Source organism: Lissotriton vulgaris, chromosome 1_1, assembly GCF_964263255.1.
Source record: "Lissotriton vulgaris chromosome 1_1, aLisVul1.2, whole genome shotgun sequence".
Taxonomy (NCBI): domain Eukaryota; kingdom Metazoa; phylum Chordata; class Amphibia; order Caudata; family Salamandridae; genus Lissotriton; species Lissotriton vulgaris.
The window spans coordinates 1,776,902,606-1,776,927,832 of NC_141685.1; the positions used below are offsets into that span (position 1 = coordinate 1,776,902,606).

General features: G+C 45.3%; 1 protein-coding gene across 2 annotated transcripts in view; it reads right to left on the minus strand.

The window, feature by feature from the left end:
• Positions 1–25,227, minus strand: part of ANO6 (anoctamin 6) — a 503,549-nt gene that overhangs the window by 48,394 nt on the left and 429,928 nt on the right. For both annotated transcript variants that reach the window (XM_086919093.1, XM_086919092.1), the window contains exons 12-15: positions 9,486–9,563; positions 8,622–8,847; positions 674–843; positions 405–502 (exon numbers count right to left, since the gene is read on the minus strand). In XM_086919093.1, the coding sequence (XP_086775219.1) occupies positions 405–502; positions 674–843; positions 8,622–8,847; positions 9,486–9,563 (572 nt within the window). The remainder of the gene's footprint in view (positions 1–404; positions 503–673; positions 844–8,621; positions 8,848–9,485; positions 9,564–25,227) is intronic.

A 25,227-nucleotide genomic window follows, 5' to 3' on the forward strand; every position in this document is an offset into this window, starting at 1 on the left:
ACAACAAACCTTTTCTTAATATGAACCACAAACTTTGAAGCAAACTGCCCCATGAAAACATTGGCATTAATCATCCAGCACAAATATGCAATAGTGAATTTATAAACAAAAAACTGCTAATGTGAAATGAGGAGAGGCAAATGCAATTTTGACATACTGAACTCCAATTTATAGGCTTCTAAGCAGTGATTCTCGACAAATGACAGGCAGCGGCTGATAACAAAATGAGTAGATAAGCAGTGTTAGAAAAATGCATTCATTCATGAGAACCGCTCCCAATTAGACCATTTTACATTCTTCACATTATCACATTTTAACTATATATTTTTTCATACTGCATGATGCTCTTCAAAAGGCCTAAGTAAAATCTTGACTCGATGTCTTAAAGTAATAATTCCACTTACGGGAAAAGTACTTCTTGAACGTTATTCCAGATTGCCTTGCCTCCCATTATTATCATTAACTGAGTGGTAAGTTCCAGGAGGCAGCCACCTGGATCACACTTTAAAGGCGAGATAAAAACATTGTTAGAATATTTATCATATGGACCAGAGCACTGTCTACATTAAAACACAATTTATTGTACAAAACATAATATTTAACAACATTTTATGAAAATGTGGCACATTTTCAAACACCTTTTATTTTTAGAAGAATCTGTTTTTTTCTATACCTCTTCATTTCTGAATCTCCCCAGCCAATAAACTGGGTCTCCAGGATAGCCAACAAATTTGCCTTTAAAAAAGGCAATATAGAAACAAGCTGAATAGTAGTTGACAAACTGGAAGAGGAACATCTTCATCGTCAGACTGTGCTCATAATCAGATTTGGTCCGTTGTAGCTCTGATGAGACATAGAAAAGGAAAATGTTTGAACCTTTTATGGCTTCATTGACCTTAACAGAAAATACAGCCCAGGACAATGAAGTTTTAACATAAAAATTTCTAAATCCACCTTTGATATCTAGCAAACATTTTTGAAGATTGTAATGAGAATTAACATTTATTTATGGTTAGTTAAAAATAATATTAACATCAGCCAAGATTGTTATGCTGTTTGTTATGGTGATGAACCAGTGTAAATGTTTATTCATTCTCTGGTAGGTAAAACCACACTGAGGTTTACAACAATGATGGTGTGCTTTTTATGTTCTGGAAAAGTGTTCCTTATTGATTGTGCTCTTCAGAACTTAACTGTCTTGAAAAAACACAACACCACATGGCAAATTTGGTCACGGCGCTAAATTATTATTTAAGAAGGGGGGAGGTTGCAAAGGGGATTTTAGGTAAAGATACTGTCAAAGCAATATAGAGTGAGTGAATGTTAGTCGGAAAAGGGCAAACCGCCATTTGAGTTTAAACATCACTATATTAACTGGCAGTACAATAGTATGTTTCAGTAGACAATAGTTACTGGAAGCTATAAAATCTTTTTTCTTAGAGCATATATTATAAAAGGAAAATTCAGATTTCAATAATGCAAATAATATAGGAGCAGGAATGAATATCAATTTGCATCATTGATCAGTAAATTCAATCAAGGTGTATATGTATGTATGTATAAATACATTTATTTTTGTAAGCATGCACTGCTGCTACCATACTCAGTGCCTAAAAAGTACATTGTGTAAATCTTGTAAAGTGTAATTATGTCCAAGATTGTGCATGCTTTTTAACAATGAAATGATGGCCTTCAATAATGTATTCCAGCCCTCTACCCACATTGCAACAATTTTGTTTCAAATGGTAATTTTTGCATTGATAAATGTCTTCATGGAGGCAATCTGCACAATTAACCTTCTCTAGTAATATCACACTTTGGAATTAGTTCTTTAGTCTTTCTGCGTTCAGTAGTCAAAACCAGAAAACATAGATGAACTGTTGACTATTATTCTGACAAGAAAATGTCCTGTTTGTAAAGACTTAATACGAAAATAAAGTAAGATGTTTTTCAAAAGGTTGGCAATTTAACCGTTAACCTCCAAGCTACGTAGTGTTAGATTAAATCACGCTTAGCAATAATGGCTGAAATGGTAAACTTCCTAAGAAATTGATTGAAGTATGTGTTTGTCCAGACTAAAGAATTGCTGAAATTGTGTAAAGACCATTGCAATATATTGTGTGCATTCCTCTAAAGCCCACTGACAGACAGCATGAGCCTGGCTAGAGAAACTGAGAAGAGCTATTTCTAATGTCTCTATGGTTAGACTCAAAAGACTGCCTTGGGTTGTGGATCCTCCCATAGTGATGTGTGTACTACCTAAATGAGCCACAACTATTTCTGCAAACCTAGTCTGCAGATTGGAGACACACATAGTCCGCCCCTATGTTGGACGTAGAAACGCTAAAGCATAAAGACCCAGTATGCGGACCATCACTTTCCCAGACTAGGGCTCTAAATTGCTCTGCCTCAAAGAAATTCTGAATTACAGACTATTGATAGTTTGTAGTTTAGTTTGACAGCTGGAAAAGGCTGCTACAGGACTCCCCGATTATGCACATTGTGGGCCTTATGTGGGTGATAGGCATGCTTTCTGATTGGCCAGGAATTGAGTTTGTGAAGATACACATATATTTTGGATGCATAACGAGGTAGGGAATCAGCTTCTGTGCTGATTTCCCAGCCAATGGTGATTTAAGATAAAGTAGGAGGGGAATGTCTCCTTACTGGTGTTTAGTTGTAACCCCTGCCCTGGGAGCCAGACTGCGAATATTTGGCATCATAGTTTTCAGATTTTGGCCCAGCCACACGCTAACCTACTGTGTGAATTAAGGCCTAGGCCTTTCCTTGACTTATGAGTGTTCTAGGACCTGGCCTGGACTTGGAGGGACAAATCAACTGGACCTTCAGTAGCAACAAGAAGACTACTGTCCATGTCACAGGTCTATGTGTGTGGCATTGGTGGTGGCAGCATACAGTGTTATTATAATTGATTATAGTAAGCACACCAAAGGAGCGAACTTCCAACTCAGCATCCTAAGGAAGCTCAAACCCTTTCTCCCAGCTCATGACCTAAAGGTTGCAGTGCAAGCATTAGTAATTGCAAAGCTGGACTATGACAGCATAACAGTTTGTGGTTTGCCCCGAGTGAAAACTGCTCCTCTTAGGGTGGCCCTCAATTCTGCCGCTAGGCTCTTAACTGGCACTAAAAATTTCTACCACATCTCTCCAGACATGCTGGCCTTGAATTGGCTTCCATATGAAGCTCGGATACAGTTAAAAATCGCATGCATTGGCAAACACAGCCATCTACTTCAAGACCGCGAGGTACCTCGCTCAGAAACTGGAGCTTTCATGTGGTTCAAGAGCCTCTAGAAGCGCCAGCACCCTTTTACTCAAACCACAAAATTCAAGAAAAAAAAGGACCAATAATCGAGCCTTCTTAGGTATGGCGCTGAGGATCTGGAACTCTCTTCCCCCCGAAGTCAAGGTGATCCCTTCCACTGTCCTCTTCAAAATAGAAGTCAAAGGACTCCTGATGAAGAAGTTTCTGCCTCAATCCGTCTACCCCACTTGATTCTGGGGCTATAGATGCTGTTTTATAGCCCAGCTGCTTGATTAGCGAGAATGTCGGACATCTTAAAACTATGTACTTTTTGCTATGTTGAATCTGTTTGTTTGCCTGTACCGTTCTTGCTGCATAATCTGTAAAGCGCTCCAATACCCTTGGTGGTCATGTTTGCGCTATATAAACTTTCTAAATAAATAAATAAATAAATAATAGTAAGACAATAAAAAACAGTTAGTACTCCTTTAAGAATTTCTGACTCATACCACGTAGAAGCAGTTACGCCAACATACATACTAGGAAGGACCTTTCGGGAAGTTGTGATTTCACGTAGAGAAGCCAACTTAGCCGGCGGGTGATTGCACTGATCCAGCTGCTGGTCTGCTTGATACTCAGGAAGAAGGATGGGAATTATATGCCTCTAAGCATATAGGGACCTCTTTGAATAAATGGTTAATATCTATACCAGGCATTTACAAGGTCCTAATATACTGAATTATGACTCGTTTTTGGTTACCCTACCCAGACAGATTAACTTTTGCCCTGACGAAGTCCACATGTAGTAGACAAAACAAGTTGGCTGGTCTATATCATTTTCTATGAAATAAGAAAAGTAAAGAGCTTTTTTGACTTCATTTACAAAGAATGGACTACATTTATGTGGAACTGAGATTGTGCGGTGCACTACACCTTTGTTTTTGAGTAAAGTAAGACAACGCCTTTTTACCTGTGCCATGTGAATGGGAGTCTTTATGCCCATTCACCTAAAGTTCTGCTGTTGTCGGTGAGCCCAGAATCCTAGCACCAAAATCCAAAATGGCTGGATGTGTGCATGGATGCTAGTGGAGTTTGATATGGCATGTTGGTTTACGCACTATGGAGGTGAGGATGATTTTGCAGGCACCTGAAGTGTATATGCTGACATGCTTTACTGGAGCGGTGAAAAAGGAGGCTTTCCATTAGATGTTTGATCAAGTCCTTTCTGATATAGAGGACTGCTGATTAGTCTTCCTGAGACTGCCATTTGATGGCCGGTAGTGGTCAGGGGTGGGACTGGAGTTTCAGTGTCAGAGTGTGAAGGATCCTTTAGAAGGGCAGCCATTCTTTGTCTCTCTTCGCGAACACTAGTAAGGGAGGCTGGTGAAAGTCACGTGCAGACTGCTCATATCTTTTTGTACCTTACTGTGAAGATCTTCACTTATGAAAAAGTCTGAAGCTGGAGGACAGCCTGAATAAGACACGTGAAAAGGGAACAGACCCGAATTAGTTCAGCAAAGAGAGACAAAAAATCCACATTCCTGGTCTGCTAACTTTAGAAAAGTCAAAGCAGCTGACCCAATTATTATTTAAGTCCTAAGTTCTCTCTGACCAAGGAGGGGGAGCTCAATAGAGAATGCAGAGGATTACTGTGTAACCAAGGCTCGTGTCTCCTGAAAGCCAAGTTCCCAGTAGTGAGGGAACATCACTTGGCGGTCAATCTGACTTGTCCTACGAACTAAAGAAGTCCTGCTTGAGCCAAGATGAAGGAGTGAGTCTAGCCTGAAGCAGGAGATGCCCACTGGATGAGGGCTAGAAGCAATTGTCCATGGTCAGTGGGCCACCACCAGAGACTTCCTGATTGTATGACTGGCATGATCAATGTTGCAGATCAAACCCAGAAATCGTACAAGGAATTGCAGCACTTCTGAAGTGTGCCTGAGAAGCCTCCAATGTCACCCCGTCATAATTGCCTTGGCACTTGAAGCTTGACCTATTGGTTGGTGTGGCTGAAGCAGGGATCAACACTTACCTCATGGCACCTGCTGTGTGCCTACAGCTGGAGGTGCTGTAACCACAACATTGGCAACTCTGTATCATGGGGTCCTGGCCACCCTGAAAAGACTGCAAACCTGCGGTGCTTGTCTGGGCACCCCACCACTGTGCGGCTACCAAAGAAGTGATCCCCAAGGCTATCACCTCAAGGCACTTTGTTCTGAACTAGTGCCTGGCAATCGAGGCACGGGAGACCCCAGCACCTGATCAGGCTACTGCCAATGTGCTCCCAACAGCCCCAAAAGTAACTCATAGTTGTCGAAGTGTCTGGAGAAGATGAGTACTGAACCGCCTCCACCTGTTAGGGGTTGGAGGATAGCAACAAGGGCTAGGGTGAGATATTGACATGTGGTTAGAAGCAAACCCTGTGTCCCTTTTGCCACATTCCCCCATAGAGTATACAGAGTATGCTCTTTGGAGACGATCCCTGGACCACGTAAAGGGACGCTCTACCTAGGAAAAGACACTTGGCTTACTGCCGTGAGCACGCCCCCTTCCTTGTTCCTGTTTGTTGCAAACGCCATTCCCCTTAGCGTGTTGCTTGTTTCCTTCGTCCAGCTCATATTCTCTGCTCTCCTAAAAGATATCGATTGGGGAGTTTGCAGAGATACTTATCCTGACACGGATTTCCCGCATTCCGTTGCTTCCCCGGCTCTAGAGAGAAAGCCGGTTCCTGTTACCTCAAGCACCGCTCGGTGCACATCTCGGCTGAGAATCCTAAGTTTGATTTACCCGCATTTTTTGTGTATTGAGCTCTCTTCCCCGCTCGGTGCACATTACTGCTGTGAAGTCGAGATTTGTTTTTCAGGCATTAGGTGTGCCGAGTGTCATACACCTTTTGCAAATGGCTAGAGAAGTTATATTTACTTATCCCCTTACCGAGAGAGTGTCGCTCCGCCTGGCGCTTGGTCTTGGGCCGGGCTTCGCCTCTCTTGAGAGAGTAGATGCTCCGCTCTTAGTTGCTCCAGAAGAGCCGGCCATTGCTCCTCAATTCCCAAGGTTTACTTACCTTATTATTTCACTAGCCATTTTTCTTTTGGTCTAAATGGTTGAATGTCGTGTGAGAGAGTTATCTAGTGGCCCCTCCCCTGGTCTCCTGCCTTTACGAGTCCTGTATCTTACCCACTTCTCTCTTTAAGGACATTCCGGGACATACCTGGGGTAAGTGAAATGCAATGCTAATCACATGTCAATGTCTTTCTAGTTTGTATGCATAGCACAGTGTATTGGTACCCTCCTATTGTTTCCTTGCAGCATTTTGTGACCAGACAGACCTGTTTTCCTCCTGTGATTCCGCCCCACGTATGGGGAGAGTGGTGGACACTCCTTGGAATTTTTCGCCATACTTTTAGAGAACAGCCTATAGGCGTGTATGTTACACATCATACCTGTGGTTGTTTTTTAGAGGTTAAGGGTATTTCTCTTCACTTCCGTGGACTCTTGGGTGCCTGGTGCTTGAACCCTGACACCACCCCAGGAAGTTCCAGCACAGCTGACAGCATATTCACTGGCTGATACTGTGAGGCCCACCAGCGCTGAGAGAATGCCAGAGCTCAGGAGAAACCACCACCACTTTTCCTGTCGCTGCTCTCCAAAGACTCCCTGCAGGGCCTGCAGCTGCACACCAGCCAATGCACTGACCTCTGAGAGGACCATTGTGGCTGCTTGCCACCCACAAGAAGGCACAGGAAAGAGACTATACCGGATATTTAGCCCCAAAGAAGTGACTGTATGATGTGAGAGGGGAGGGAATGCTGCAACTCATTTAGAGATTAACCACCCAAAACCCAAGCCAATAGAGTAGAGGGAGATGTAGGAGGGAGTAGAGTGCCTAGCAGGGGCCCCTCTTTGAATCACATAGCACTTAAAGCTGAATATGAGGTACTAACGGCATTATTGTAGTGTGTAGTATTGTGCCTTCATGTAAAATAAAGTCCTTTTCTTTTTCAAAAGAGAAGCATGTCTCTGGATTTGATCCTATTGTGCTGCTGGGTGTGCTTGAGTGCTGAACCCCACTAACCTCCCTGAGAAACCTTGCTATCAATTTCACCCAGTTTGAAGAGCCACCTTTTTAAAGGTAGTTTCGTTGCCACACGAGAAGCCTATCTCTAGCTATTTATTAATAGAAATGATTATTACAACCGGACTATATAATTTTCATGGTACAAGAAAGGATGCCAGAAAATACTTGAACTCATTAAAAAAAAAAGCACCACAATTCAAAAATATTTATCACACCTCTACCACATCACATTCCACCTGAGGTCAACATTTGGGCCGATTCTAACATACACTTGTTTCATTGTTGCATTAGAGGCAGTAACGTTCTGGAACGTTATAGCTATATGTCAAAATAGGTCATCATAGTGGAAGAAACACTAAGTAAGGAAGAACGACGAACTTGCAGTGTGATCAAGCATAGAATGAAAAGGCTGTTTTCTTATTCGTGATCAAAATACAGACCTAGAAATCTAATCTAAGTAAGAAATATTAGATTAAAGGAAGTTACAATACATGATAAGGGAACAATTCCAATCTATTCGCTGCCAAATATGGTTTAACAGAGCTCCCAATGTGGGAACAACTGAGGGAAAAAGCTGAACATCACACAAAAATTATTGTAAACATGATTTCTGTCTTATCTCTTTAATGGCGTGGGTTTCAACATGACTCTAGACATTTCTTAAGTCATATCACAAAAAAGAAAATGAAACTAATAACAAAGACTTCAGTAAGAGGTGATACCTCACGTTTAAGAACGTTTGCACAATCAAGGCTAACATAGACAAAAGGGGATACCGGACTTTGGACTAGATTTATAGATTGAGGGAAAGGGTACTACGTGGCAATGGCGTCGGAGGTCCCTGCCCGCCAATATGGTGGTCCACCCACCAAATTTATTTGTGAATGGACCTTAAGTTTGGCCACGGTGGAGATTACTCTGCCCTGTATTCATTTTTTGCAGAACATAAATTTGCATGTGTTGTTTTTGCGACTTCAGTTTCAGCAGGACTGATTTCGAAAAGATAGTAGCCGTTTATCCAGTAAGTATCTCAGTATGTTTAGCACCCATTGCAATGGTCAATGTGCCATTTGCGGGTCACAGGTCCGAATCCTGGTGTGGGTGACTTAATCATTCATTTTATTTTAGTTGATAGACAGGTAGCACTGAGTTCTTTATAACAGCATTGGTCACTAATGAACCAATGAACAGGTCATTTTGCCGTGCACACTATATAATCAGTCTAAATTCTTTATCAATATTTTATCCATTAAATTATGTTAACACAAAAAAGCTTACCAAAGTCTGTGATCCAGATGGCCACTCTTTCATAAACCATGTTCAAAATCATGATAATCACAAAATTAATGATTGATGCGGTGACTGTCGTAGCAGTTTGTGGTGTCAAATACTTTTGGATTGCGTCTGTCCCGTTAATGTGGCGCGGTAATGTTGAGGAAAATACCAGAAAGACAGAAAGTCGGTATACGATAATCCCAACTACGGAGGCGATAATCAGGAAAATCTGAAGAAGAAAGCGATAAAATGCATATAACTATACCTCTATTCTGCCATGGTTCGATACATTATCCAGCATGAGGCCGATACATTACATTAAACATCTTTCACATTGTATATTAAAAGTCGAATTCTTTGTGGTGCAAGTGATACGTTTCCTACTGTCAGAGTGTTAATGTCGTCCACAGTTCAACAACAACAAAAAACCCTCAAAATAAGACAAACCATCAAAAGGTTGTCTGCAATTCTTTCTGTTCTTGCACTTTGAAAATATTGTCCTTCTGAGAAGTGGGACGAGGCGGTCATATTCGGTTCTAAAGAGTATGTAGTAGGTAAGGGACAAACTTGACCCCACCCAAACAGCTATAAAAGGGGATAGAATAAAACCGATGTAAAAATCATGCTTTAAATTAATATTTACTTTGTGATATTTCCCTATACCAGTTAACATGCTGTGTTTCTATGTGGCAGCGCTCAGGTCAGGCTGTAATGGTAAAGGACAATTAGTTGCCAACTCTGTTATTGCAAATAATAGCCTTCTTCAGATCATATGTGCTGGAAAAGGCACTTTGTGTGATCGTTTGCAATCATCAGCTGTTTCAATAGACAAGCCACATGCAGTAGGAAAACAAAAAGTAGCTTTACCCAGAAAAAAACAGCACTCGTACAGAAGGTCATCCTCATGCACTTTCCGCAGGTGGTGTATGGCACGTGCTCTTCTTGCTGTGAGGCAGTAAAACGTATTGATTAAACCATAGCATAGATTATAATTTTCAATAACTGAAAAAGTCGACAATTTAAATACAGAACACACAATACAGAGGAGAACATGGTAAAATGATGATCGGTCGAAGAGGCGTCTAAATGAACCCCTTGTCATATGATACAAAATCTATATGGAACTCCACATGGTCATTGATGAACACAAACAGAAAAAACACAACATACACATTAATCTAGTGTGTTCGAGTATTTGTCTCGTTTCTTATTCATGAGCTTATTTTCACTTTTGTTTTATATTTTGTTTTATGATAATCTTATCTTTCTGGTACAGACGACACAAATATGTACAACAATTAACACAAATACCATAAAGCAAAAGTTACAAAACATTTCCAAAATGTTTTGGAGATCAGTGAGTTATAAATATTGAGTTCAAATATAGTCTCAAAAATCAATGCATTACCCCTTTTATCACATCGGGTTACCGGGCACATTCCTGTAATCACTACTTTACCAAGACAAGCCACATTCTTTCCCTATTTCTTAATTTGAGTTATACAGGTTTCATAACCAAAATAGTTGGTTGTACGCAGAGAAGGCTCTCCTTTTTCTTCCCCAAGAAACTGCCAACGCGCTTTGACCTCAATACATGGTGGGGTATGTAAAAACTTTTTACAAGGTCATCATCAGGGCACTATATTGCTCTTTCAGTTAAAACTGAATGGTATTGTTCCTCGCATCGCATGTGAGGCTGCTGGACGGCCGCCTTGGCGTCAGGTAACCCGAGGCCGTAGCTAAGGTTTTGGTTGCCGCTCCTCCTATTAGGTCTGATCTTTGTTTTGATAAAGGCTCCCGGATCAAGATTCAATCAGCGACTGATTTTTCATATAATCCTGCATTCAATGCTCCAAACCGGTCCTAACGCCATGACTAGCCTTCACTTATCTTAAGAGCATACTTTCATGGCTCAAAATCTGTGGAGCCTGAAGATGGTGGCAGAAGGGACATTCAATTGCACTATTCACATTTAAAGAGACGCCTTTCCAGCAGCAGGAGAGAGATTCTTGCACCAGTAACTATAACTCCAGTCTGGAGCGAAAGTTGAAGAAATCACTCAAGGCAGGAGGAGAGAACCAGTGGCAACACAAGGGATTCTTGTATCACTCAACGCGTTGTGAATTCAAGAAGCCGCTCTCACAAGGAGCGGTAGGGTCACAAACAGCAACACCAATATACAGGCTTGACAGGCACGGCCAAGCATCTTTAGTCGGTGGCATACTATTAAGCTGGAGGGTACACAAGGTTTACAGCTGTAGAACATGAGAAAGCGGTTTGAAAAATTGGGTTCTGCCAAATGTCCACATTTTATCAATATTCCCGGATTCCCAGTGTGGGCCACAGGGAGTGTATGCGCGTTTTTAGACTGCTGTTGACACGTTAGGCTCCTGAACTTTCAGTACAGGAATATTTATGGTTCTTGAATTACTAACCAAAAATACTTCTTCGTTGGCTTACGCCGAGACAGTTATCACTACATCAACAGGAGACTATGTACACTCCACATAGGAATCGAGCTCACCAAATTACTGGTGGGCATCTTCCCAAGGTCATGCATGGGCAGCGAGATGCCCTGACTAGCGTGCTCATTGGTACATGGAAAAGCCCCAGGAATGAAAGCACACCTCACACTCCAGAACCATAGAAACATCTCGAGTTGATTCATTGTGTGTGCCGCCAATCTAAGCAACGAGCACTCGACACCGAATCTGCCCTTCTGCAAACCTGGAAAGCAGGGGTAAAGTCATACAAACATAGCACAGGCAATAATGTTACTACTTTGTAGGAAGGGCTGTCACAACTTTATATAGTTTCCTAAGCATTATAAGCAGAGTGATACACTTTGCAATCAGTATTATAGATGGAGCAAAACATATGATTTACAACGTATATTTTCATACATAAGCCACGCACTCATTTCCATCGTCCTACAAAAACCTATATTTAAAAAATGAAGCACGCATCATTAAACAGTCAGTCATACCTGACATGCAATAAAACACAAACTAGAGAAAGCAAATGTTGCGCAAATGTTGCATTCAGGCGATATGCACCGTACTTAACCTCTATATTTGAAACTCATATAGTAAATAACAGGTTGTTTCAGGTGGGACTCACTTTTGGGGACCAGCACTTATTTCTCATCATCAGACTTTGAACCAGCAAGAAAAAAAAACACAAAAGGAGAAAAGCAGGCGAAAGACGGAAAAACGGCAACAAAGGGAGAAAGTGGGGATGGAAAAGAACCTATAAAATTGAGATAAGAGGCAGAAAGAATCTGGGATGGAAGAAAGAGGCATGAGATGAAATCAAGACTACGCAGCCTTAGTATGTGGCAATCCCAAGGTTCGTTGGTGCAGGCTGCAGGGTGGGGTGGAGGGGTTGAAAAACCTCAGGCACCATCACTACTTATTTCACTGATTAAGCACTGCGTATTACATTTAAATGAGCTTATTTGTAAAAACAAAACAGAACGTGTGATATGGCACATGAGTGCACTTTAACACGATCCCAGACATTTGTGATCATGTTTATTGCCATAAATCGGAATATTAACTATTAATTTAAAATGTATTTTGCATTTTGCACACCAACATGCATCGTTTTTACATGTTAGCAGAACTCGAGCACATAACTCACTCAAAATGACAACTTTTTCAAACAAATGAAAGTAGACTTGGTTGGAAAATGCAAAAGGGCCATTTTTAAACATGCACAAAAAATGGAAAAGAGAAAGAATGAAAGAAACAGCGACAGATACAGTTACACCAACAGCCACCCCCTACCCACCTAAATGTAAAAGAAAACTGCTCTGGCCCCTGCTCACTTGAAATAAAAATAAAACAGCCCTGGGTCTTCCCTGTGGTAGGTCCTGCCACACATACATTGCAGACACTATATATGTAGAGCACCTCCTTCCACAGAGGATGTACCCAAGAAGACTTTAGTGACCCCTGACTGCTTGCAGGCCAGGTCACCCCCTACCGCCGAACAGCTCCACCTGTTCACCGCCCGCTGCTGCCACCGCCCGCTGCTGCCTCGAGCGCGAGTTCGCGCCAGCTGTCCCCTTTGCGCCACTAGCACCGCACTAATCCATCCTTGGATTTCCTCTTGCCCCGCATCTTCCTCCCCACCCATTCCTGCTCCGGACCCCAGCTTCCACCGCTGCCCCATGGGCCACGCCCCCTCGCCGCCCCCTCCTGCCTCCCAGCTGCTCCTCCCTCCCTCCTCACCTTTATATGGCGGCCGCTGTGCGGGCGCGCTCAGCGGGCACGCCGCTGGCTCGCCAAAGGCAAGCCCTTCTGCGCCGTCCGCGCCTGGACTGCGCCCAGCGCCAGAACCCCTGGACCCCTGGACCCCGCGAACACGACAACACCAGACTCTGCTACGATGCCAGCATCCTCCACGCACTCAATGCCAGTTGAAACAACACCTGCTTCCAGGCCGCCCCGAAACAGGCTCACTGACCTTTTTCCTGCCACACCTGCAGCTTCACCTGCGACAGAACCACCAAACCTCCAAGGACCGGACCCAACCACCTCCGATGCATACTCCTCAACACCCGCTCTGCACGCAAACACGCAGTCGAGCTCTGGGATCTGCTTGAGACCTCTGCCCCAGACGTGGCCTTCCTGACTGAGACCTGGTGGAACGATTCCTCGATGCCCGACATCGCCATAGCCATCCCGGACTGCTACAAGATCACCCCCAGGGATCGCACCAACGGAATCGGAGGAGGAATAGCCATCATCCACAAGTCGACCAAGGTCGCCACCCTCGCAGACGACACCCTCAACACCGCCGAACACCTGCACTTCCGAATCTATACCGACCCCAACACCACCCTCAGAGGAACACTGATCTACAGACCACCCGGACCCCGGGCTCAGTTCCGCGACTCCATCGTCAACCTCGCCAGCACCCACACACTCGCCTCCACGGACTACATCCTCCTCGGGGACCTAAATTTCCACCTTGAGAACAACAACAACACCATCTCCTCCACCCTGATCAACAACCTCGCCAACCTCGGCCTCAGACAACTCGTCACCGCACCGACCCACGCCGCTGGCCACACACTGGATACGATTTTTTCTACAGGCACCCACGTCACCTTCGACCACACCACCGAACTCCACTGGACCGACCACCGCTGCATCCATTTCACCTTCAACAAACCAACCACGCACCACCGCACCACCGCACCCAACAAATGCCTCGCCGCTGCTGGAGCAAAGTCACAGAAGACCAGCTGACCACCACACTCGCCCAGAACCCACCCACCGACCCAGATGCCGCGGCCCGCAACCTAATACAGTGGATCGACGACTGCGCCAACACCCTTGCCCCACTCAAGAAACCCTCCAACAACCACACCAGCAAGAGAGCCACCTGGTTCACCGACGAGCTGCAGACCTCCAAACGCGCCTGCCGGAAACTGGAGAAGATATGGCTCCATGAACGCACTCCGGGCAACCACAGAGCCCACAAAGACGCCACTCTCAGACATCACCACCTCATCAGAATAGCCAAGAGATCCTCCTTCAAAGACCGCCTGGATAACAACGCACACGACAGCAAAGAGCTCTTCAGCATCGTAAAGGAACTCTTCAACCCCAGCGCCAACGCCAACGACATACCTCCCTCACAAGAACTCTGCTACTCGCTGGCCACCTTCTTCCACCGCTAGATCGCTGACATCCATGACAGCTTCAACACCATGGCCGCCCCAACTACGCCTGACTCCACCTTTCCTGTGAACACCACCAGCACCAACCGCCTGTCCTCCTGGTCCAACGTCAACAACGACGAGACACGCAAGATCATGAACTCCATCCACTCAGGATCCCCGTCAGACCCGTGCCCACACCACATATTCAACAAAGCAGACGCTGCCATCGCACCCCAACTATGGAAGGTCATCAACATCTCCTTCGAAACAGCAACATTCCCGGAAAGCTGGAAACACACCGAAATCAACGCCCTCCTCAAGAAGCCGAAGGCGGACCCCAAGGACCTCAAGAACTTCCGGCCCATCTCCCTGCTCCCGTTCCTGGCGAAGGTCATCGAGAAAATCGTCAACATGCAACTGGCCCGCCACCTGGAACACAACATCCTGGACCCGTCCCAGTCCGGGTTCAGACGTAACCCCAGCACCGAGACCGCCCTCATCGCCGCCACAGACGACATAAGGCGTCCACTAGACAACGGCGAAACATCAGCCCTCATCCTCCTGGACCGGTCAGCCGCCTTCCACACGGTCTGCCATCGCACTCTAAAGACACGCCTCCTAGAAGCCGGAATCCAAGAGAAGGCCCTCGACTGGACCACGTCCTTCCTCTCCGGCAGAACCCAGAGCGTCCGCCTCCCGCCCTTCCGATCCGAGGCCACCGACATCATCTGCGGCATTCCCCAGGGTACATCCCTCAGCCAGATGCTGTTCAATGTCTACATGGCCCCCTCGCACAAGTGGCCCGCCAACAGGACCTCAACCTCATCTCCCACGCAGACAACACCCAGCTCATCCTCTCCCTTACCAAGGACCCGCACACCACCAAAACCAACCTCCACGAGGGAATGAAGGCCGTCACCAACTAGATGAAGAACAGCCGTCTGAAGCTGAACTCGGGCAAGACGGAGGTACTCATTCTCGGACCCACCCCCTCAGCCTTGGACGACTCCTGGTGGCCGACCACACTGGGGACAGCACCGACACCCCCGACCATGCACGCAACCTAGGATTCATCCTCGACTCCTCCCTCTCCATGTCTTAACAGGTCAACGCCATCTCCTCCTCCTGCTACAGCACCCTCTGCATACTTTGCAGGATCTACAAGTGGATCCCAACGACACAAGAAGAGCGGTGACACAGGCCCTCGTCAGTAGCAGACTAGACTACGGCAACGCACTCTACGCAGGAATCCCAGCCAAACACCTATGACGACTACAACGCATCCAAAATGCCTCCGCCTGACTGATAGTCAACGTCCCTCGCCGCAGCCACACCACCCCCCACCTGAGAGACCTACACTGGCTCCCTGTCGACAAGAGGATCACCTTCAAACTCCTCACCCACGCACACAAGGCACTCCACAACGCCGGACCGGCCTACCTGAACAGCAGACTCAGCTTCTACACCCCTACCCACCAGCTCTGCTCCGCCAGTCTCGCCCTTGCAGTTGTCCCCCGAATCCAACGTACTACCTCCGGCGGCAGATTCTTCTCTTACCTCGCCGCCAAGACCTGGAACACCCTCCCTACCCACCTACGGCAGACCCAAGACCTACTCGCCTTCAGAAGACTCCTCAAGACCTGGCTCTTCGAGCAGTAGCGGCGCCCCCACCCTCCCCACCCATCAGCACCTTGAGACCCTCACGGGTAAGTAGCGCGCTTTACAAGTATTTTGATTGATTGATTAATCTAGGAAAAAACAGCAAACCAGAGGGTTATCGTGCACATCACAGAACCAAAATGTGCAAAAACCTACCCTCAACCGTAGCCTGGCTGAACAAGGTAACGTCAAGGTTGCCCCTCTAAGATAGTGAGCACTGCAGAAGAAAGTGATAACAAAAGAAAGGTACAAAACATACCAGCAGCATAGACAACCGATCAAGACTAGTAAGTGACACGGTCTACTACTTAATCAGGAAAAATCAACATTTAGAATGCAGAAACATGAAAGACACTCAGACCAAAGCGCTGTAAAAAATAAAAGGTAGCCGTGGAACAATCAAAGCTCATAGAATACACCCAGTTGATTATGGAAAACTCTAAGAAACAAAAAACCAAGACCTGAACGTATTGCTAAAAACCAGGGGCACGCAAGACAAAAAAAGGGAGGAGTCTGCATTGAAAACAGCAGCAATACAGAAACCACACCTCAGGAGAACTGTCATTAAGGGTGAATTTATGAACTCCTACGACAGACAGGCAGGCCTATTGAAACCCTCCCAAAGGAATATCAGGGGATTGGAGGAACAACCACAGAACATGAAAGTGGAGGACACATAGAAAAACGATCTTGAATTTGCAGCATTTAAACCCTAGAGCAAATGCTGGCCATGGCACCCCAGCCACTCAGCGGACAGTCTGCAAGGAGAACATCTGAAAGTGTTGCAGGAAAGACAAAAGGGGACTATGGGGAATGGGAAACACTGAGAGCTCCCAGACCCTGAAAATAATAAAGGTAGACCCCCTGATGGGACTACAGAATGGGGTTTGTCGAGGGACAGACACACAGGGGAGTTGGTTGGTAGTGCTCTGGATATACGTGGGCTGAGTGGGGGTGGAGCGACAGACAGTGAGGATCCAGGGCTGTTTTTTTTTTAATTTAGGTGGGTGGTAGGGTGCCTGTCTGGGAGGTGCACACACCTCACCTAAGTTAGGGCTGGGACAAGGGAGTGGATGATGAAATAAGATGTATTATCACTGTATGGTGCAGAGGGCCACGGTAAACTATTTTAGTTTGCGGCCACTACTTCGTAGTACCTTTTATACGCATCTTTTACTTAGCACGTTCCATTACTTTGCATGCATTGATTACGCATGATTCTACTACGCAAATGCCGTTACTACGCAACTACCATAACGCATTGCATCTTATTTATAAAAAAGAGTAATCATTGAAAAACGTGAGTTTTGAGTGAGTGATTTAATTTCAAAATACCGTTACTACGCATATCAGAAACATCAAATTAGATGCAATGTAACTGTTGTTAACAAGCGGTGGGGGGTGGTGGGGGAGACGAACACCGCTCACCGCCATCAAGGCTGCACAACATGGAGAGTCTTAATGAATGCACATCTGATTCCACTATGGTGTACAGGGGCACACCTCTGTGGCGAAACACCGGGGTCACCATGACAGCGGACAGGATCGTCAGCCTTAGGCACAGCAGGAAGGTATGGTTGGATCGTGGACGACCAAGTAATTACAGAGAGCGCGCCCAGTGTATTTGAGAGGCGTGCATAGAAGACGAAAATGAGAAATGTAGCAAGAGGAAGGCAAAAGTCGTGTGTGTTGTACATAGGATAGGGCAGGAGTTGTGGTTATGGGGTCGTAGGCAGTTAATAAGTATGTATTATAAGCGTTTTCTAACACTTTTTAATGAATTGAAATCATACAATTGTCCATTTCTATTTTTAGGAAAATGAAGTAGATAGACGCAAGAACGTAACAATGTAATTTGGAGGATCGACGAGCCAAGTACGAGGAGCATAGAAGACTGCTGTACAGGTAAGAGCTTTAAAAAGATGACATTATTTATTAAACAAAATACTTCTAAATTGAAGGAGAGTGGAGGGAGGATAGTTGGATTAGGGAGGAGAAGCAAAGTAATAGACTTCAAAATGAGAAAACAAAGTGAACAAGGAAAGTTAGTAAGAAGTAGAACTGAGTCAGACTTTTGATCGAAAAACGAGAAATGAAGAGAGAGAGTCATTTAGTAATTAAATTATAATCAAAAAGGAGCAAAAAATGCGTTATAGATGTATGCGTTACATTTAAATGCGAAGTAAAAGCATTTTTTATACTATATGATGAAGTTGCGAAATAAAAGCATGCGCATTAAAAAAATGTGTAGTAATAGTATTTGCGATGTTAAAACTACGTACTAAAGGCATGCAAAGTATTTGTTTGCGTAGTAACGAGTCATATTCGAGGGCCACATCTCAAATGAAATGAAATGAAATGATATAGTATATTTGTATGGGCGCACACCTACTCAAGCTAGAGTGTCCTGGCGCCTTGACAGCGCTGGGGAGGGGGGGGCAGTGAAAAAGGACCCAGATTAATAATTAAAAAGACAGGTTTTACATTTTTTCCAAAAGGAAAGTAGGTCTGTATTAAGCCTGAGGGACATCGGAAGGCTGTTCCACAGTTTCGCACCAAGGAAAGCAAAGGATCTGCCTCCCGTCTGGGACAGGCGTATCCTGGGCACGCTGGCCAGATTGGCATTGGAATAGCGTAACGATCTAGAGGTAGTGTAGTGGTTAACCAGTTTGATTAGGTAGCCAGCTCCTACGTTGTGGAATGCTTTAAAGAAGATCGTCAGGACTTTAAAGTCTATGAGTTCTTTTATACGAAGCCAGTGTATCGATGTAAGAATTGGGGTTATATTAGATCGAGGTTTAGGTTTAAGAATGGCTCTGGCCGCCGCGTTTTGGACCACCTGTAAACGCTGGATCAAAGATTTAGAAATACCTAGGTACAGGCAATTGACATTATCAAGCTTTGAGGTCACCATTGCTTGCACTACGATCTTACTGTTTTCCAGGGGAAGTAGTGGCAGGAATTTTTTTTAGCATTCAGAGGATACCAAAACATGTTCCAGTAAGATTTTGAATCTTAGATCGCATGGAGAGAGTATTGCCTAACATGATTCCTATGTTTTTGGCTTTCTCCTTTTCTACAGGTGGGGGCGGCAGATCCTCAGGCCACCAGGAGCGCCACCCAGGGGTTTCCGAGTATCCGAAGAAAACCACTTCTGTTTTGTCTGGGTTACACTTAAGCTGATTGATTCTGAACCAGTTGAACACCTTGGTGAGACAAGCCCTGACCCTAGCCCCATCAAGGTCGGAGGCTGTATCACAGGAGAAGATCAGCTGAGTGTCGTTGGCATAGGAAATCATTTTGGCCCCTCTGCCTCTACCATGGATGCAAGGGGTGATAAATAGATATTAAAAAGGGTGGGGCTGAGAATAGAGCCCTGAGGGACACCCACGTCAGAGGCCGGCACCGGCAATGAAAACAGAGGGAGCCAAATATCCTGAGATCTATTACCCAAAAAAGAGGACAGCCAGCTCAGGGCGGTCCCACATAGGCCGATGTCTACAAGCTTATTTAGGAGCCTATCATGTGGGACAGTATCAAAGGCCGCTGACAGATCGAGCAATATCAAAATGGCCTTTCCTCTCTGGTCAAGATTTCCCCTGATGTGCTCTGTCACTTCCAGTATGATTTTGCAAGGCCATGTTAACGTGCTTCCCCAAAACCTTAGAGAGCCGGAAGCAGAGAGATCATCCTATGATTCGCCAGATCCTTTGGGTTGGCGTTTGCCTTTTTTATCAATGGAAGAATCTTAGCATGCATCCATGATTTGGCATAATGCCTGGTGTGAGGGAGGCAGTAACAAGCTGATGCACTGTAGGGAGAATGATGGGGGCTGGTAGTGTCAGGATGTTTGCAGGACAATGTCGGACGGGGAGCCAGACTTAATGCTTAGGAGGAGGGACAATGACTCTTCCAGCTGGAGTTCTGGGAAAGCGTGTAAGGATGGGGGGATCCAGGTTATGAAATTTGTTATTCACTTTTTTTAAATTAATCAACTTTATTGCGTTTTTAATAACACGTAAGTTCATTGGCAGCAGATCATTTATCATTAAAAAAAACAAAGCCGTATGCACAGTCGACAAAGGCAAGGGCACCCCAGCGGGCTGGGCACGGCAGTCCAAATAACCATCACAGATAGACAAGATTAGACTGGTCATCACATTGGTAGCAGATTAAACCATTTACCCCACACTTTACCGAATAAATCGGGGCAGCCCCGGGCTTCAAAAAGAGATTCTTCCTGTATTCCACACCAGTCCACTCCTCTCCTCCGTTTCCGCACAGTTGTCGCCCTAGCCTGGGACCAAAGCGCTGCTATATCTCTTTTTGCTACTGCCACGGGCGTCCCCAGGTAGCGTTTGTCTGCCCTAGAGCCATCAAGACCGCCGAACACCCCCAGCAGCATGCGTCTCGGATCTTGGGGAACCTCCCATCCCAGGGCCTGCGTGAGCTCAAGCTCAACCCCTCTCCAGAACGGCGCTAAAGCCAGGCATTGCCATACCATGTGATAGGAATCAGTTGGGGCAGACTCACAGCGAGCACAAACTGGGGAGGATCTCATATGGGTCCGGAATAGGCGCGCCAAAGTGAGGTATGCTGCATGAAGGTAATAAAGTTGGACCAGGTGCAACTCGGAGGATGTGGTAAGGGTTTGGGTGCCATTAGGACATCTCGCCAGTCCGCCTCTTCTAGGGGGCCCAACCAGCCCTCCCATCGAGCCCTTAGCTGGGCCAGGGATGCAGGACCATTGTTCACCAGTGACCGGTATATGTGGGACACTCCCCACTTCCCCAGGTTCTCCATCATCACCTGGGAGAGAGGTAGGGATGAAATGTGAGTATGAAGGGCATGTCGGAGTTGTAGGTATTTATAGAATTGGGAATGAAGTAGGGCGTGACGTAGTTGCAGATCAGCAAAGGATCGAATGTGGTCTCCCACCCACACATCTCCGAGCAGCGAGATCCCAACGAGGTCCCAGCGGCGAACCCTTGCAGGGAAGAGTCCTCTCATAACCATGCCCCACTCCAGAGCGGTGTTTGCCGAGTGAGTTTCCGGTCCCACTGTACATGGCGTAGGGCTGTACGTCCGGCCAAGAGCACCCTCCTAGTGACAGGGGGCAGATCCTGCGGCACCGGGCAGACATATAAAAATGCCTGGATCTGCGTGAAGTCCGTTGTGTGGAGTTCCACTCAGTATGCGGGGTCGGACCAGCCGCCCGGAAACCAATCGTTGACCACGATAAGTCTCGTGGCCAGGTAGTAGAGGTGGAGATTAGTCACTCCTATGCCTCAGTTGAAGGGGGGGATACGACAATGAAATTTGTTATCAACTTTATGGTAAAAAGATAGCTCATCTTCCGAGATATTTGATAAAGCTTGTTGGATCACGGAAATGTTATCATTAAAAAATTGGCCAACCTGCTTTGACCATGCTTCTTTGCATGGCTCTTCAATTGAGCCAGCCTTTGGCGAGGAAAAGGATTTAACTTTTCTAAAAATGTCCCTCCTTTTATTTTTGGCAGTATCAATCTTAGTTTGGAAAAAGTTTGATTTGGCTGCTTTTACCAAGGAATAATTAGCTTTTAAGTTATCTTTATACACTTTCCTGTTATCAGGCAGGTATAATTTGCGCCAGTTCCTTTTGCTAGCTCTAAGAATATCACTATACCAGGGTGCCGATGCATCTGACCTCTTCGAGGAGCGGGACACAATCGGAGCCACTGCCTCAATTTGGTCGGAAGCCAGGAGTCTATTTGGAGGGCATCTAGATGTGGGGCGTTAGACACCTCTGGTCGAGAGAGGCCCAAGGTGCCGGCTAACATTGGGATGGATATGTTGGGGAAGGATCTATACCTATGGGCCTTTGGCCCTACGATCGCCCGAGGGGCTGAGGCAGCGTAGGGGATACCAAATTTAAGAAGGAAGTGGTCAGACCAAGTGATAGGCAAAGGAGGACTGGCTTACAAGTCAAAGGTATGAAAAATGTGGTCAAGGGTATGACCCTTCTCATGGGTGGCCGAGGAGATAGAAGCAAGCATCTTAAAGGTCAACAGCGTCTCCAGCAAGAGATTAGATTGGGGATCATTCCCATTCTCCATATGCATATTGAAGTCTCCCAAGATCAGTCAGTATTTATATTTTAAGGGCAAGGAGGAGATAACAGAATTTAATGAATTGATAACATTTTTGATAGGGCCCAGGGGTCTGTAAATCAGAAAGCCTGCGATGCTTTGCTGAGGGGACAGAATACAATGGAAACCTAAGGACTCTGTGTTCTCTATGGTTTCCAGCGAAATGAGGGAACAGTCGAAAATGTGCTTATAAATTAAAGTGATCCCCCTCCCTTTCCACCCAGAACGATCTTTCCTAAGAAAATTATAGCCAATGGGAATGGCCATCGCAATCGTGGAGTTTCAAGCATCCGACAGCTATGTCTCTGTAAGAAATAGAAGATCAGGCTGTTCATCTAATAATAAGTCCTGAATATGTAACGCATGCTTTTGCATGGAGCGACAGTTTACAAGGATAGCTTTGATATCCTGTGTTTTCCTCCTGAAATTGCTCGGCTATCAGCCATGGTAGACTGGGGCCAGTGAATAAAGCACAAGAGAAGCGGAGTGAACAGAAAGCCACAACAGTTAATAAAGTGCTAGTGCAAGTAAGAGCTACAAATAAGGATTTCTAAGAGCATTCGCATACATCACAATTACAATTTCAAAAATGCGTATAAAAATCAATGAACATAATATCAAAATCAATGCTGGGTTTAGGCACTAAGCCCTACCGCTATCGACTGTGCATGTCGGTTTCCATCTAAATATATAGTCTAAGCAGACTAGACTGCATGCGCAGGAGTGGAAGCGGAAACTACGAGGGCGGAAGTGAGGCGCCCAATAGTAGCAGACTGGCCATCTGCACAATCGGCTATCAGCCGTGGCAGACATGGGCAAGTGAAGAAAGCACAAGAGAAGCGGAGTGAACAGGAAGGCAAAACAGTTATTAAAGTACTAGTGCAAGTAAGGGAAGCTACAAATACGGATTTCTAAGAGCATTTGCATACACCACAATTAGAATTTAAAAAATACGTATAAAAGTCAATGAACAATGTATTAAAATCAATGCTGGGGTTAGGCACGAAGTCCTACTGCTATCGACTGCGTGTGTCGGTTTCCATCTAAAAATATAGTCTAAGCAGACTAGACCGCGAGGGCAGCAGTGGAAGCGGAAACTACGAGGTGCTAGGGCAAGTAAGCAAGTGTTATCCTGTATCCCTCACTCGTCAGTATTTTGTGATATTTCACTGTTCACATTGCAAACATGGCTTGGTGAAGGTTCTGAATGAAATACTTCATTCCTTCCAATAAAAGCAGATCAGATTTTTGGTCAAATTTGTTTACGCTTCTGTATTTAGGTAGAACCATGAACCCTTGTATGTTAGGTATAGCAGTGCATCTCATGCCTCACCTTACTGCTTTTTAAATTAATTGATTTTCGTTGCAGTGCATGAAAGGTTTCTTTGCTTTTTAAAGTAAGAATATACACATATTTGTAGTAACGCAGTGCTATAAGTGGGATGAAAATGTTGTGGGGGGGACGGAGTCTAAAAGTGGCGTGGCCAAAGAAGCATACCCATCAATCCTTTCCAATACTTTTGTCTGTGTAATTAAAGGTGTGTTTTGAACATCCTGTGCTTCATACCGTGTGCCACCTGACCAGTATTTGGGGCTTTGGTAAGTTTTCTGATATTGCATCCAGACTTCTAACACAACAATGGAAATATGCCAAAAGCCAGCCATATCGCCTGACTTTGACAATGCTTGTTAGCAGTATGAAATAAACGAGCAACAACCATGATTTTGGGGTGTATAATACGAGCTGAAAATGTTTACATTCTGAAAACACAAGACTGTGAATTAAAAAAAACAAGATCTGTGGAAAGAGGTCTTCTGAGAGTCTCAATTGTGCCCCTACTCTCCTACACACACCATTACTCTAAAGACTCCAACTCTGGTAGACACTTTTAGCCAGTTTCTCTATGCATCTTTCTGAATATCCTCCATCTGCATCTCTTGCCTCTTCAGAACAGTCTATTCCCTCTCTCCTTTGGCATGCACATATTTTCATCTCCTTGACTTCCCCACTATTCCCCACACAAAACCCACCTCATCACACCCACTACATATTCTTTTGATTTGCACAATCAATATTAGAACAGCTGTGTATTTATTTCGCTTAGAACAAGTTACTTACCTTTGGTAATGATGTACCTGGTAGAGACATATATTAGTTGTAGACTCCTTACCTTGGAATTTCCCCCAGGCAACAGTCTGGATCTAGAAATTTTTCTTCAGCAGTACCCCTGCGCCTTGTTAGGTGACGTCGGTCGGCTCCGCATCTGTTGTCGGCGCCGGGATGATGTCGCTGGATCTACATAGAAGCCCCCCATCAGGGCTGGGCAAGCCATAGCGGGCATCAGGCGTTTCCCCGAGAGGCTGGAAGGGTGGGGCCAGTTTTGCAGCTGTAGCAGCTGGTTTTGTTATTGGCGACTGGTTTTGCAGCAGTGCTGCAATATCGGCCCCCCATTAAAAAAACAACAACACAGCAGTGCTTCACACTTGCACACCCTCCAGTCCCCTATGGGGCTTGTCCGACAAAACTGCCAGGTCTGTTTTGGGTCCCAGTCCGGCCCTGCTGCCCATGCGTGTTGATGTCGGTTCTTAACACAACTTTCCACACCAGAAGCACTGAGCTATGAAAGACAGTGACCACTGGTGCATCAAAACTAGGGATCTGTAGGGGAGTCCCTATCCCTATTAATCAGTTCGCAGAGTGAGAAGGATGGATGGGGCAGTAAAGAATGTATAACTAATATATGTATCTGCCAGAAACATCGTTACTGAAGGTAAGTAACTTGTTCATCTGATAGAGACTATTAGTTGTAGATTCCCTACTTTAGAATAGATACCCCAGCAATACCATCCCCAGAGGAGGGTCTGTGAACCGAGATCATACCCGGTAGTCTTGGAGGAAAGAACGGACAAAGTACCGTCTCTCTGGATTGGATGTCCAGTCAGTAGTGTCTGCTAAACGTGTGCAGGGATGCCCACGTTGCTGCCGGACACATGTCAAGGACTGGGACTCCACGTGCTAATGCCGTGGTTGCCACTGTTGCTCTGGTAGAGTACGCACGCAACCCCACAGGAGGTTCTTTATTCACAAAGGCTTAGCATACTTTGAGGCAGAGAACAACCCACCAGGAGATGGTCTGTTTTTAAAC